We start from the raw sequence: 12,733 nt of genomic DNA, 5'->3' as shown, positions 1-12,733 counted from the left end.
TATTAAAATTGGGTCTATAAAAGTGCATTTCTAATTTGAAAGATCAGATTTTGCTTAGCTGTTCTGTATTCCTAAACTGATTTTCTTTTTTGTTTGTTTCAGATGGAGAATCATGTGTCTGATATTGACAACTAAAGGTGAGTTTATTGTGCCCTCTGTATTATATTTCATAAATGTATTAAACATTGAGTACAGTATATATTCTTACTTTTATAAATGCATTTATTTACTGAATGAATCAAATTGATTACAGATACAAATAAGTGCAATACAGTCTTGTTTGTAGAGTTCTACATCCAGAGAAGAAATCAACTCTGCATTGAACAGAAGACATGAAACTTTGTGAAGACGGACATCTCTTCTCAAATAAGGCCATGAAGGCTCTCGATTGGCTGATTAGATGCAGAGCAAATATTTTGACAAGTTTAGCATCTGCTAGTCACTTCCGCTGTTTTTCATTTAATAGTGTCTGGCACATTCAATCATATATGATTTGCATATCTCCAGTAAAAGGCAATGAAGTTCACATCTAATTTTGAAGTTCCTCGTGCATACACTAAAGTTTGGTTTTTCCCTCAAGGATAAATTTCCTAAAGCAAAGATGAAAGGTTTTTACAGTCTGTGTGTGGAAAATGAGCCTTAAATGTCAGAAATGTAACATGGCATTTTTGAAACCTTCAGTATTAACAGAGAACTTATTTAAATAGTTCTAGAATTTGAAAGATTTTAAAATATGAGGTCGGACAATGAACATGAATTTGTGTGTGTGTGTGTGTGTGTGTGTGTGTTTGTGTGTGCTTGTTTTTGATTACTTGCATCTGCATCCACATTTTTCTGAAAACATGTTGTGTGTGTGTGTGTGTGTGTGTGTGTGTGTGTGTGTGTGTGTGTGTGTGTGTGTGTGTGTGTGTGTGTGTGTGTGTGTGTGTGTGTGTGTGTGTGTGTGTGTGTGTGTGTGTATATAAAATCAGATTGTGTAATTGTACTCCATGGATCAAAATTTAATTTTCCCAGACCAAATCAAGTCAAAACTGGTCAAGTACTTGGTTCAATAAAAACATTTTAGCTCCATACTGCCAAATAAGTTTCATCAGACTTCTTAAACTTGGACACTTCAGGATGACTGATATATTGTCAGACCGCAGTAACTCTAAAATAAAATGAATTGTCTTAATGTGTCATAATTTGTAAGGATACTGTAAAGATGATATTGTCACTGTATTTGGTTTTTATCATGCATATGTGTGTGAATTGAATCGACATGTAGTAGTCACCACTTCTGTTCTCTATGATGTCATTCAGTATGGAGTGTGTTATAATGAACTCTATTTTTGTATGGCAGATTTACAGAAAAAGCTTCAGAATATTCATCTTCGTTCTGCTGACATTTTCATTCTGCTGCTGTACATAATTTGTTTGTTTAAATCAGAATGTGGAAAGATATGTATAGCATAAAAAAGAAAAAGATTGATTGAAAATGGAACCATTAGAAAATTTTGATTCTTCTTTTCTCTGTTTTGAAATCAGTGTCATGTTTGAGAGAAAAGTTATTCTATACGGTTTAGGTCTCGTAACAGCTCAGCTCAGAGACCTAGTAATATTACTTTATATTGTATAGAAATTTAAACTATTTGTAAAGATATTTTTATGATTGGCATGCTATTATTTGAATGTATTTTCAGTTCTTTCATTTGTTGTCTGGCTATAGGCTTTGTGGTTTAAGAAAAGACTGCCATTAAATCACTATATAAAAATTTTGAAAAATAAAAAAAAATGTTTATTTTTTATTTTATACATTTATATATATGTTTTGAAGTGGAACCGAATGCAATATTTAAAGTTCAGCCTAAAAGTCATTGGCTTTAAAGGAATGGTTAAACTTAAAAAAGCTAATTTCCATTCAAGTTATAGATGAGTTTGTTTCCTCATCAGAACAGAATTGAAGAAATGTACCATTCCATCACTTGCTCACCAGTGGATCCTCTGTAGTGAATGGGTGCCGTCAGAATGAGAGTCCAAACACCTGATTAATAGCATCACAATAATCCACAAGACTCCAGTCCTTCAATTAATGACTTATGATGCGAAAAGCTGCATGTTTGTAAGAAACTAAAACATCATTAAGGGTTTTTTATTTTAAAGTCCATAATCTATAATAAACCTCCTCAAGTGAGGAAGTCCATCCCCTGTTGTTCTCTCACAAATCCACCGTCATGTTTGTAAATGATGCTTGATCTGTGAATATTTCTCTCCTGAATCAGACAATGTTACCTTTTCACTGCAAAAAGCAACATTATGTATAGAAGACTCTTGATTGCTTCTTACAAACTCATTCTGATGGCACCCATTCACTGCAGAGGATCCACTGATGAGTAATGCTAAATTTCTCCAAATCTGTTGCGATGAAGAAACAACCTCATCTGCATATTGGATGGCCTGAGGGTGAGTACGTTTTCAGCAAATGTTCATTTTTTAAGAATAAAATAATATTTACTGGTGGCCACAAGGCTATTCATGTGGCTCATTCAAACACTACAATGCATATTAAAATATTTATCAGCCTCAAAATACCACTTTTGATTAACATTAAGCCTATAGAATATTCTTAACAGCAGGCAGAGACAGCTAGCGTTGGGTTTTTGTGTATGTGAGGTTGTGGGGGGGAATCGCAGCACCTGTCCTGGGTTTGGATGCACCTGAGTGCAGCTGTAGCAGATGGTGAATTAAATCCACTCAATTTATCAACATCAAAACCAAAAGACTGGGTTAATTAGGGCCACTGGCCACTTCATATGGAATCAGTTCATTGTATTAACTTCTTCCCGATCTCATTTCAGCAATATTCATGAGACAAAATGAAAGAAGCTGTTTAGAAAGCACTAATCTGATTGATTAATTATATTAATATAAATGGAGAAAATGACCAAATAACCATTATGTCGTCATACTGACTTACGACAGCCATATTTGTATGTATTTTCAGTGAAATATCAAGAAAAAATGCATAGCAACATTTTTATATGCAGTGACTTTATCTGTCATAACGACATCGCGTGACATTTGTTGTTTACAAAATACTTTTCAGAATCCAATTATCATGATTTTATACATGAATGAGAAAAAACATTTGCATTTGGATGGATTCCAGCTGCATTACCATTCCCCATAAGAGTGAAAACAGTTATACAGGTTTCCAATTTCATATCGGCTTCTAGGAATATGCCAAATAGTCAAATTTTTCATTATTCAGTATCGGCCTAATTTATTTTACAGTCAGCTGTGTTACTATATCCTCCTGCAAAAAAAAAAAGGAAAGAAGGAATCCAGTATCATATCCAAAAGTTAAAGTGGTTTTGCAGCATTATAAATACTCATCTCCCAGCTCACTGCACAAATCTTCATTAACATTTATATTATATTAGCTCAGGGCTGGATATGGACTTTTTTCCACAGGCCTTATTTGAAAAATATTCAAATGAAGTTGGTTGTTATGACAATAATATGTGCAACGTTTTCTAATGACTCGCACTGCCATAAAAAAATAAAATAATAATAATAATGGAAAGAGTTTTGATAGGTCATCTAGAGTTGACTATGACATAATACTATTACATTTATTCTTAGTTGAGTACTAACATTTCTTAAATTATCTTTGCACGCTTGATAGCAGGTTAGGTATGATTAATGGGACAGATAAACAAGTCATGATCATGTCCTGATTCAAACCAGTTTTCATCATAAAAAATAAAATACATATTCTTAGTACACTGAAAATAAAAATTGTATTGAAACAACTTTCACTCAAAAATTGCTAGTAAAATTTTAAATAACAAAGAAGCGACAAGAAACATTTAAATGTGAAATTGTCACATTTAAGAAAAACTGAAAGGGTATTTTCCTATAAAATGTATTCCAATTATCTGTTTTATTTAAAAATGCAAAAAAAAAAAAAAAAACACTTCACATTAAGTCATAGTTAATGAAATACAATTGTTACAGTATTTTTAAATGTCTGTTAACGTTACTTTATCTTTGGATTTTAATAATAAACACTGTAAAACAGATTTTTCAAAGCTGGAAATACAATTATTATTAGATTATTGGAGTATGTTTTACAAGAAAATACTATTTCAGTCTTTCTGCATAATTTCACGTTTAATTTGATGTTACTTTTGCCTGCTGTTTTTTACTTGTTATAACTTAAGTGACCGTTTTGAGTTTACAGAAGGTGCTACATAAAATAAACTTATTATTACTATTAGTAAAAGACAGAACCTTTAAAGTTTCATTACAGTGAACTGAGATTAAAGTATACTGAGACTGCATTTTAATGCCAAAGAAAGCTCTGATTTTTTTGTTATTCCATGCATCTCTTTCATTTTTAAGTCTTGCCACTCACCAGCTAAATCTCCATTCGTTTAGATTTATTAATGCAACTCTAAGTCATTAAGAGTCTTCAGGCTGAGTAGTTTAATTACTGTAGTCTGAGGAACAAAAGCTGTTGACCTAGCTGTTCAGAAGCTCAGGTGGAAGGAATGGAAAATGGATTTTATTTTTATTATTTTTTTGGATCCAGTACAGATTCAGAGGGAAAATTGCATATTGATTTCCTTCAACACTGTTGAAGTGGAAAGCCTTCCATGTCCTCATCAGCTCTTGATGTCTGGGGTCTAAATGTCTCTCTGTAGACTGATGTTCCTTGAGTTTTGATTGAACGGACTGAACTGCCTCTGATGGGCAATGACTTGAAGAGGTCACGCGCCAGCAGCGCTCAATAATTACTATCTGCTATGATTTGAGATTTATGAGTTTCAGACATTGCAGATGTGTGCTGTCAGTCCTCTGTTGATGAGACATTACTCTATCTTAGGGCATATGACCCTTATACACTCCATAATAATGATAATAATAATAATAAACTTTTTGAATGAAAACAACTATTATTACTTTTTTTATTTTTAAAAACATAAATTATATTAGTATAAATCGTTTTAATTATATTAAGAATGTCAATTATTTAATGCCAAAGTAAATTTAGCTACCAAATGGTATATTTAAAATTTTAAGCATTTTGTTTGGTAAAAGCTCGTATGTTTAATTGATTAGCTGAATTTCCAATAATAGTGCAATATTGCTTGACCCCCTCAATGGAGTCATAAAGAGATGTACGGAGTCATAATAATTACATGTACAAAGCCTTTAATTTTAGAAATGTTATATATATATATATATATATAGTGTTCGTGTAGCTCAAGTGGTAGAGCATTGCGTTGGGGGTTCGATTGCCTGGGAACACATGATAGGTAAAAATTGATAGCCTGAGTGCACTGCAAGTCGCTTTGGATAAAAGCGTCTGCTAAATGCATAAATTTAATTTAAAATAAATATATTTATTTATATATATTGAACAACCACAAATGGTGAGAAATTTGGCATTACATTTAAAGAAATTTTGCATTAAATAACTTGCTCAGCAATGGATACTCTGCAGTGAATGGGTGCCGTCAGAATGAGAGTCCAAACATCTGATAAAGACATCACAATAATCCACAAGTAATCCACACCACTCCAGTCCATCAATTAACATCGTGTAAAGTGAAAAACTGCAAGTTTGTAGGTAAATGTTAAAAGCAACAAAAAATACAAACCTAGAGCATGTTTTCACAAAAAGCTAGTTAAACACACAATAAAACTAGCTGCAACTGTAGCAAAAAAAAGACTATTCAGGTTGTGTGAGATGAAACTCAATAGACTGAAAATTAGCTGGAGTAATTCCTTCTCCAAAAGTTCACCACTCTGAAAGTCTCTAGATAATAATGACTGAAGGCTACAGCAGTGAAAGGGCAGGAGGGGAATCTTAGAGTCAATCCCATTCCAGAGCTGATACCAGGATCAGACTTTCCTCTGTCTGTCTTCGGGTCATGCACCTGGCAGAAGACTTCTCAAGGGTCTTTATGCAATCAGAGAGACTTTATGTAATCAATACTGGTGAAGGGAAATGGACTGAGCGTGAAGTAGCTGGTGTAGAGGAAGAAAAGGCTGGAATAATGCGGCAGCAGCCAGTGGGCAGCACAGCTCTCTGTGATTATTCTCAACAAGACTCATATGAACGTATACAAGAATATACTTACAGCTGTCCTGATTTATGATTACTCCTCTGATTCCTGGTCAAATCAGCATTGATGTGCCTCAGTCCTACACAAATCCACATCAGGTTTGGTCAGAAATGTCAATTTTCTGTCAAGCTGTGCAAGTAAAGAAAATAAATAAATAAATAAAAATAACATTGTTTCACTCTGACTTGTAGCACTGGCCAAGCAAAAGTTAGTTAAAAGCAATCAGTAGTTTTTATACCCATTCAGTTCAAGAAAATTAAATAACTAAATATTATAATGCATAATATTACATATATAAAGATATGCAGTTTCTTTCTTTTGATGAAAAAAAAACATTGACTTCCATAGTATGGAACAAAATATGAAAGTGTGGCTATTATCAACTGTTTGGTTACTAGCATTCTTCAAAATATCTTCTTTGTGTTCAGCAGAAGCAAAAAACTCATACAGGTCTGGAAGCAGCAGGGGGTGAGTAAATGATGGCAGAATTTTAATATTTCTTAGATTAATTCAAGCACGCTTGAGGTTTTCAATTCATCAGAGACATATATTTCGTCAAAATGCAATAACTTGGTCCACGAGTGAAATGACTTTTGCTTTTGGTTTCCCATCCACTCTCAGCTGTAAACTCATTTACAATTAGTAAAAATCTGAAAGAAAACAATTAACTGAGTTCAGAAGAGGTCTCTCCAGTTATTTAGGAGCTTATGAAAGCATAGTTTATACAATGTATTAGTGGTATGGTCAAGTCTGAGATCAGTTGCATTAAACATTACAGAAATGTCCAAAGAAGTCCAAGAAGACTACGCTTCCATACAGTACAGGTTATAATTCAACTTAAAAAACTGCAGGAGAACATGTAATTCTCATTTACTGAAGGTCAGCCATGGTTTAGATTAATGATGCTTTTCTTTACGAGCTCTGGAGCAGCTAAATCAATTTGAGTCTTAATGTGAACAAAAGCAGCACCTTTTTTCATCTTGGTGGCATTCAGGAAATAACGAGATGTGATGTGAGGACGTAGGGTTAATCAGCAGATTGTCTATAATTATGAATGTCTGCGGTGAGCAGTGAGTCATTGGTGTGTGAAACGAGCTCCGCTCAGACCTTTAAGAGCTTGAAATGCACACACACACTGAGCAGCCCTCAACCTCGGGCTTCTTAAAAAATCTCTAATTGGCAGGTTAAACGACTCACACAGTGTACTTTTGGAAATTTCTGTATCCTAAATACGGGGAGAGCCTATGTGTTTAGGCAAAATACCCTAAATTGTGCCATACTGGAGAACAACAGAGACTGAAACTGAGGAAATCTATGTTATTATAGTTTCAGTCTCAGACCCCAGATTTACACGCCGCTAAACGCCACGTAAAACCAAAAAAATGGTGGTTGGTCGCTGTACATAGACTACCAGTCAGAGGGTCTATTTCTGTATAAGAGATTCTTGACAAAATAAACTGCTAAATGGAGCACAGTCATGATGAGAATATCTGTCGCTATATGCAAGGCTTTTGTGTCCACTGCAGCAGAGCTGAGAGAATGCTCATTTCATATTTGTAAAGTCCTAGATCATGTCCTTTTCACAACTAAACCGTTTTTTTTTTTTTTTAGAGGTTGTGGAAAGTTTTGTCAGCTGAACTTTCGGCATGTTGTTAAACATCAAACTCCATTGAACCCACTGTACTTCTATTCCTCAAAGCCTAATCATCATTTCTGTCAACAATTAAATATAGTGCTACCCTGACTATGGGAACCAAGTAGCAGGGGATTGTGGGATCGATAGCAGAATGGTGCAACCCTGAGAGTGTCAGAAGGTTGAGAAAGTTTGCTTTGAGGGGAAGGCACTGTCATAAACATTTCCAAAGCAGCCAAAAGTGCTTGAGTTTCCAGTGAATTCAGTGCTTAAATCATATTATTGACACTGGGTGCTTCTTCAACAACATTAATTTCTCAATTTCTTTCCATCATATGTAACATTAAGGGGCTGTACAAATAGAAACAGCTATGTTGCCTCCATTTTTTCCCAATGTAAACATGTTAGATTGATGTGTTTGACCATTATGTTCACAACTCACATTTTTTGCAGCATTTCCTGCAAAACCATGAAGACTTTCTAAAAACATGGTGCTTGAAAAGAACTTCATATCCCATACCTTGCTTTTTTTTTTTCATTCCACTGCCTTTGGTAAAAAAAAAAAAAAAAACGTTTGTGACAAACCACCCCCTCGAGTTTCTATCTTACAAGTAGCTGGATAACAACTGATCCTAGATAAACACAAGCATTTATATCAGGTAACCTACTTACGATCTGCTACACCAGAATCGAACATGTATCTCATTGCCAATGCAGGGCACTGCAAAGAGCTACTGAGGAATTAACATTGATTGACTATTTATCCAGCTCGGGTTTCTAGGGGACTGCATCAATACCTGTTCGACCTCGCGGTTTGTGGCTGATCTGACCTGTTTTGAAGAACTCTAGGAGGTTTTGCAGACAGCAACAACAGCGGTGTGTGGAATTCAAAGTGCTTTCCATCAGACAGTATCAGTAATGCTGAAATTACCAGAGAGACCTAGATAATGCTGAGCTTCACCACACTAATGCAGAGCCAAATTGCTGACAGCTCCCTTCGGTTAGGAAAGTCTGCTTGTAAAGATCCATTTATTTTCCCATATAGAACCCTTTCCACATAAACAGGCGTCTGGAAATGATATCATCTGTGGGTATGTGACAAATGAATGCGAGACTGAGAACAGTCTAAGGTGGCACATTAGCTCTGTGAAGAGTGTGTGCGTGTTTGAGTGTGTTAGACTCGAGTTTTATGCGGTGCAGAGCTCCAAATCTCACTGCAAAGCATCAGGAAGATCAGAATGCTTGACAGCTGTGGAAAAGCCATTCGTGTGTGGATTTTCACCTCACAAACACACCTTACTCCTCTGCTGACCCTCGCAGCAAACCCCCATTTCCTGTTTTAGGAAGATTTGGACACCTAGTGCTTGACAACTGCTGGTTATCGTGCGTAGAAAGCAATCATGTTTTTCTGCAGAACCGACTTTGCAAAAGATGAACAACATGTATTGAAGAGATGCTGCTGATTTACCAGTCGAATGATATATTTATGCTTTTCAATGCCTTATGAAAGACCCCCAGCTGCTGAAAAAGCAGAGCACAAAATGTGGATCCTAGCACATAAAAATGCTATTTCACAACATTCTCAATTTTGAGTGATGTGAGACATATATTGACAGCCTAATTTGCACAAATCTCTTGCCTGCAGACTTTTATTATTCGTGAAAATATGACAAAAATAGCCTTTTTGGAGGGACAAATATTTTACTTTAAAAGCGAGAACAACAGCTTTGCATTATGATATTGAGCTTGGGTATTTCACTACTGTGGATAATTGTTACACTATGAGAGAGCAACTCATTATTTTCATCCTTCTTTAAGGTTTGATATATTCATGCAGTCAAGTCTTCGGTTAAAAGCTCGATGGCAGATTGAATGAATCTCAACACCCACAAATGTTCTGCTTAGTCCCTGATACTGTCAGGATGGCAAATACGCACCAGTGAACTCTCATACCCCTCTCAGACTTGAGAAAGGTTTAAACAGCCACACTCCAAAAAATAAAGGTTTTTTTTTTGTAGTGGCGCCATTGAAGAACCATTTTGTGTTCCCAAAGAGCAGTTCTTAAAAGAATTTTTTTTCTTAGTGTAAATAATATTTACATAAACTACATAACCTTTTCCCACTATATAGTACCTTGTTGTTCCATGGATGTTAAAGGTTCTTCATGGATCATAGATGCCAATAAAGAACCTTTATTTTAAAGAGTGCATTATAAGCATGTTTGTTTTTCTTAAACACTGCATGCTTCATTGTGTCAGCCACAGATGGTCATTTTAGTTCAAAATGCCTGTTTATTAAAAGATAATCATATACATGTCCTTACACTAAGTGAATAGGAGAAAAATACATATTTATCTGGTGACTTGGAGTCTTGCTGTTAATGTAGTGCTATTATTATAAAGGTCTGGCCTCTAGTGGTATTGAGCTGTTATTACAACACATAGGAAATAAAGAAGGAACGTTCACATTAATTAAAAGAGCCTCTCTCAAACTTAAAATATGCACTGATTGGTGTATTGGTCTAATTGGTGAGCATACTCTTTTACGCTCACCAATTTGTCGGAATAAAACAATAAAAACTGTTTTTTTTTGTTGTATTAATAAAAGTTTATAAAAGCATTTATTTAAAACAGAAATCAGTAAAGTTCTTTGGAATATATTATATCAATGTATGTAACATTAATATATGTAATCACTTTTGATCAATTTGATGCACCTTTTCTAAACAAAAGTATTAATTTATGTACTGATTCACACAATTTATTCACATACACAAACAAATGTCTCATTAATTTTATTTGTTCTCAAACTCAAATTTCTGTGATCATAAACCAGCACAAAGGACTCAAGATAAATGTTGCATACAGGACTTGATGTAGAACTTTTCTCTAAAATGAAAATAAATTCACTTATATTATAATCATATGGGTTTGGAACAACACAAGGATGAATAAACACAATTTTTATTTGCACCTAAAACAAAAACCTGTAAGCAGATTCAGAATGAAGCTTTGAAGAGATTCTTTCAAGTGCTGTTAAGAACAGCAACAACAAAAAAAAAAAAGAAGTAAATTCCCCTTCAGCCCACCTTCTATAAATAAAACACCAGCTAACAATCTCAATTCCACTGACTCGACTGGACATCTCTCTTTCCACTGGGTCACAAGTTCAAACATTGATCCGAAGAATATATAAAGCCTGTTACAGCTGACTCAATAAAACAGAAGCACAACTCATTACAAAACAGCTCTGAAAGAATTCAGTCTTTAATGACTTTGTTCTTTATGCTTCAGCAAGCACAGACAATATTCAAATCCTAAAGAAAATCAGTGCTCTAGGAAAACCTACTAATGTATTTTTTGGACATTAAGCTTGGTTGTGTGATCAGCATGCACTGCTGCAGAGTGCATTTACAAAACCGGTCCTATGAGGGATAGAAATCATGCAAAAAACATGATTGCATCTACACGGGGATATTTTAATGTAATAAATAATATGGCTGACTGGCAGTTATTTAGAACTATTTTTGTTTGAGGACTTTGGAATGAAGTGTCTGTGATTCGTCCATTTTTAGCATGTTAAAATGATCTTCTACAGTTGAGAGAAAAGCTGGGCAGCATTATCCACATTGACAGCTTCTCGTGGAGCTTCTCTGACCACCTGAAATACAGTTTACATGTGACATTACGCATTTACAGCACGAAAAAAAAAAAGTATGTGGACACCAGGCATTAAATGTCATTGTATTTGATAAAAAATAAATAAATAAAAACATGACAGTGGCATGAGACAAAGGACAAAAACACAATGAAAAACAGCGGATAGAAAGTCAAGTTCCAGATTTTATTTGGACATAGCTTACAATTTAAGGCTACGAATAAGAAAATAAAACAGGAAAATCTGACCTTCTGTGCTTTTTTGGGTTCACTGGATGTTGATTTTGATATACTTCTGACATCTCGCTGTACTTCTGTGAACATCTGATTTAAGCTCTCCACTTTTTCATTTCTCAAAGTGTTTATCTGTGGGCAGAATATCAACTTGTTTATATTCCAAATCTCTAGAACTGTGTGCAGTCCTGATGGCGCATTACTGATGTAAACAAAACTTGAACTCACATGTTTCAAGGAGGTCTTGACGGGTTTCGCTTTGGTCTTGGGTTTTGACTGTTTGTTCGCAACCTGAAATACATTCTGTTGCTTTTTGCCTTTCTGTTTATTTTTGGCCATTTCCCCTGTAGACTTTCTGATGAAAACTCAACTCGATGCCGCAATCTGGACGTCTAAAATAACGTTAAACGACTGATCCAAACGCAGACAGCAGACGGAGAACAGTATGTGGCTATATCACGCTTAGATGACACTCGATTCCAAACTAAACGTGTCTAACAAAACAATTACAATTACTTATAATCACGTCGCATCTATTCCATAAACAGAAAAGCGTTGTTTCAACTATCAACTATCTTTTCCCCACATCCACGTGCCTGCTGTGTGTTCTTTTTCTTCACTGTACAAGCGCATCATCGCCATCTAGTGGTGTGGAGAGTACACGAAACTTTAAATAAGGTCACGACGACAATTGATCCAGGCAATCGATCCGAGATATTGATCGATCCAGGCATGACTGAGATAAAAATGAAACAAAATGTACAATTAAAAAAAAAAAAAAAAAAAAAAAAAAAACCTTGGTCCATTAAACTCTACAAATATGACATTGACTTACTCCCAGTCGTAAGAATACAATCAAGGTTCATATTTATAAAAATAATCAATTAAAAAAATCTAGATTGACGTAATATACACGTAAAAAATAGCCTAATTAATGCAAGGAGCTAATAAATTTATTTTATTAAATAGTGAAACTGCGCGCGCGCCTAAACAACATGTATAAATTCATATTAGGTCTTCACATATACTTACAAGATAAATTTGAAAGCTACATTTGGCCCTTCTTTATTTGTGAATTTAAACATGCATTTACT

The 12,733-nt window shown here is 34.8% G+C and overlaps 2 protein-coding genes across 10 annotated transcripts in view; one reads left to right on the top strand and one right to left on the bottom strand.

Annotated features, from left to right (window-relative positions):
• Positions 1–1,161, top strand: part of LOC132116266 (RNA-binding Raly-like protein) — a 140,408-nt gene extending 139,247 nt beyond the window's left edge. For 6 of the 9 annotated variants that reach the window (XM_059525024.1, XM_059525022.1, XM_059525021.1 and 3 more), the window contains 3 exons: positions 103–137; positions 287–909; positions 972–1,161. In XM_059525024.1, coding sequence (XP_059381007.1) covers positions 103–135 — 33 coding nt within the window. In that variant the 3' untranslated portion in view covers positions 136–137; positions 287–909; positions 972–1,161. The remainder of the gene's footprint in view (positions 1–102; positions 138–286; positions 910–971) is intronic. The other 3 variants (XM_059525018.1, XM_059525019.1, XM_059525020.1) reach the window with 3 other exon arrangements.
• Positions 1,162–10,777: 9,616 nt separating this feature from the next.
• Positions 10,778–12,272, bottom strand: rbis (ribosomal biogenesis factor). Its single transcript, XM_059524176.1, has 3 exons — positions 11,868–12,272; positions 11,655–11,771; positions 10,778–11,409 (listed from the first exon to the last, which is right to left on the bottom strand). The coding sequence occupies exons 1-3, from the start codon at positions 11,976–11,978 to the stop codon at positions 11,341–11,343; spliced, it is 297 nt and encodes a 98-aa protein (XP_059380159.1). The 5' UTR covers positions 11,979–12,272; the 3' UTR covers positions 10,778–11,340.
• Between the last annotated feature and the right edge of the window lie 461 nt (positions 12,273–12,733).

This window comes from Carassius carassius, chromosome 35, assembly GCF_963082965.1.
Source record: "Carassius carassius chromosome 35, fCarCar2.1, whole genome shotgun sequence".
In the NCBI taxonomy this organism is placed as follows: domain Eukaryota; kingdom Metazoa; phylum Chordata; class Actinopteri; order Cypriniformes; family Cyprinidae; genus Carassius; species Carassius carassius.
Note: the sequence above shows the minus strand (reverse complement) of the source record. Positions and strands in the feature narration are given on the sequence as shown.

What these genes read in the sequence shown, in the direction of transcription:
- rbis (XM_059524176.1), bottom strand. Translation starts at nt 11,978, where the DNA reads ATGGCCAAAAATAAACAGAAAGGCAAAAAGCAACAGAATGTATTTCAG. An exon ending in TCAAGACCTCCTTGAAACAT is followed by an intron (nt 11,772 to 11,867) that starts GTGAGTTCAAGT and finishes TTCTGCCCACAG; the next exon opens with ATAAACACTTTGAGAAATGA. An exon ending in AACCCAAAAAAGCACAGAAG is followed by an intron (nt 11,410 to 11,654) that starts GTCAGATTTTCC and finishes ACTGTATTTCAG; the next exon opens with GTGGTCAGAGAAGCTCCACG.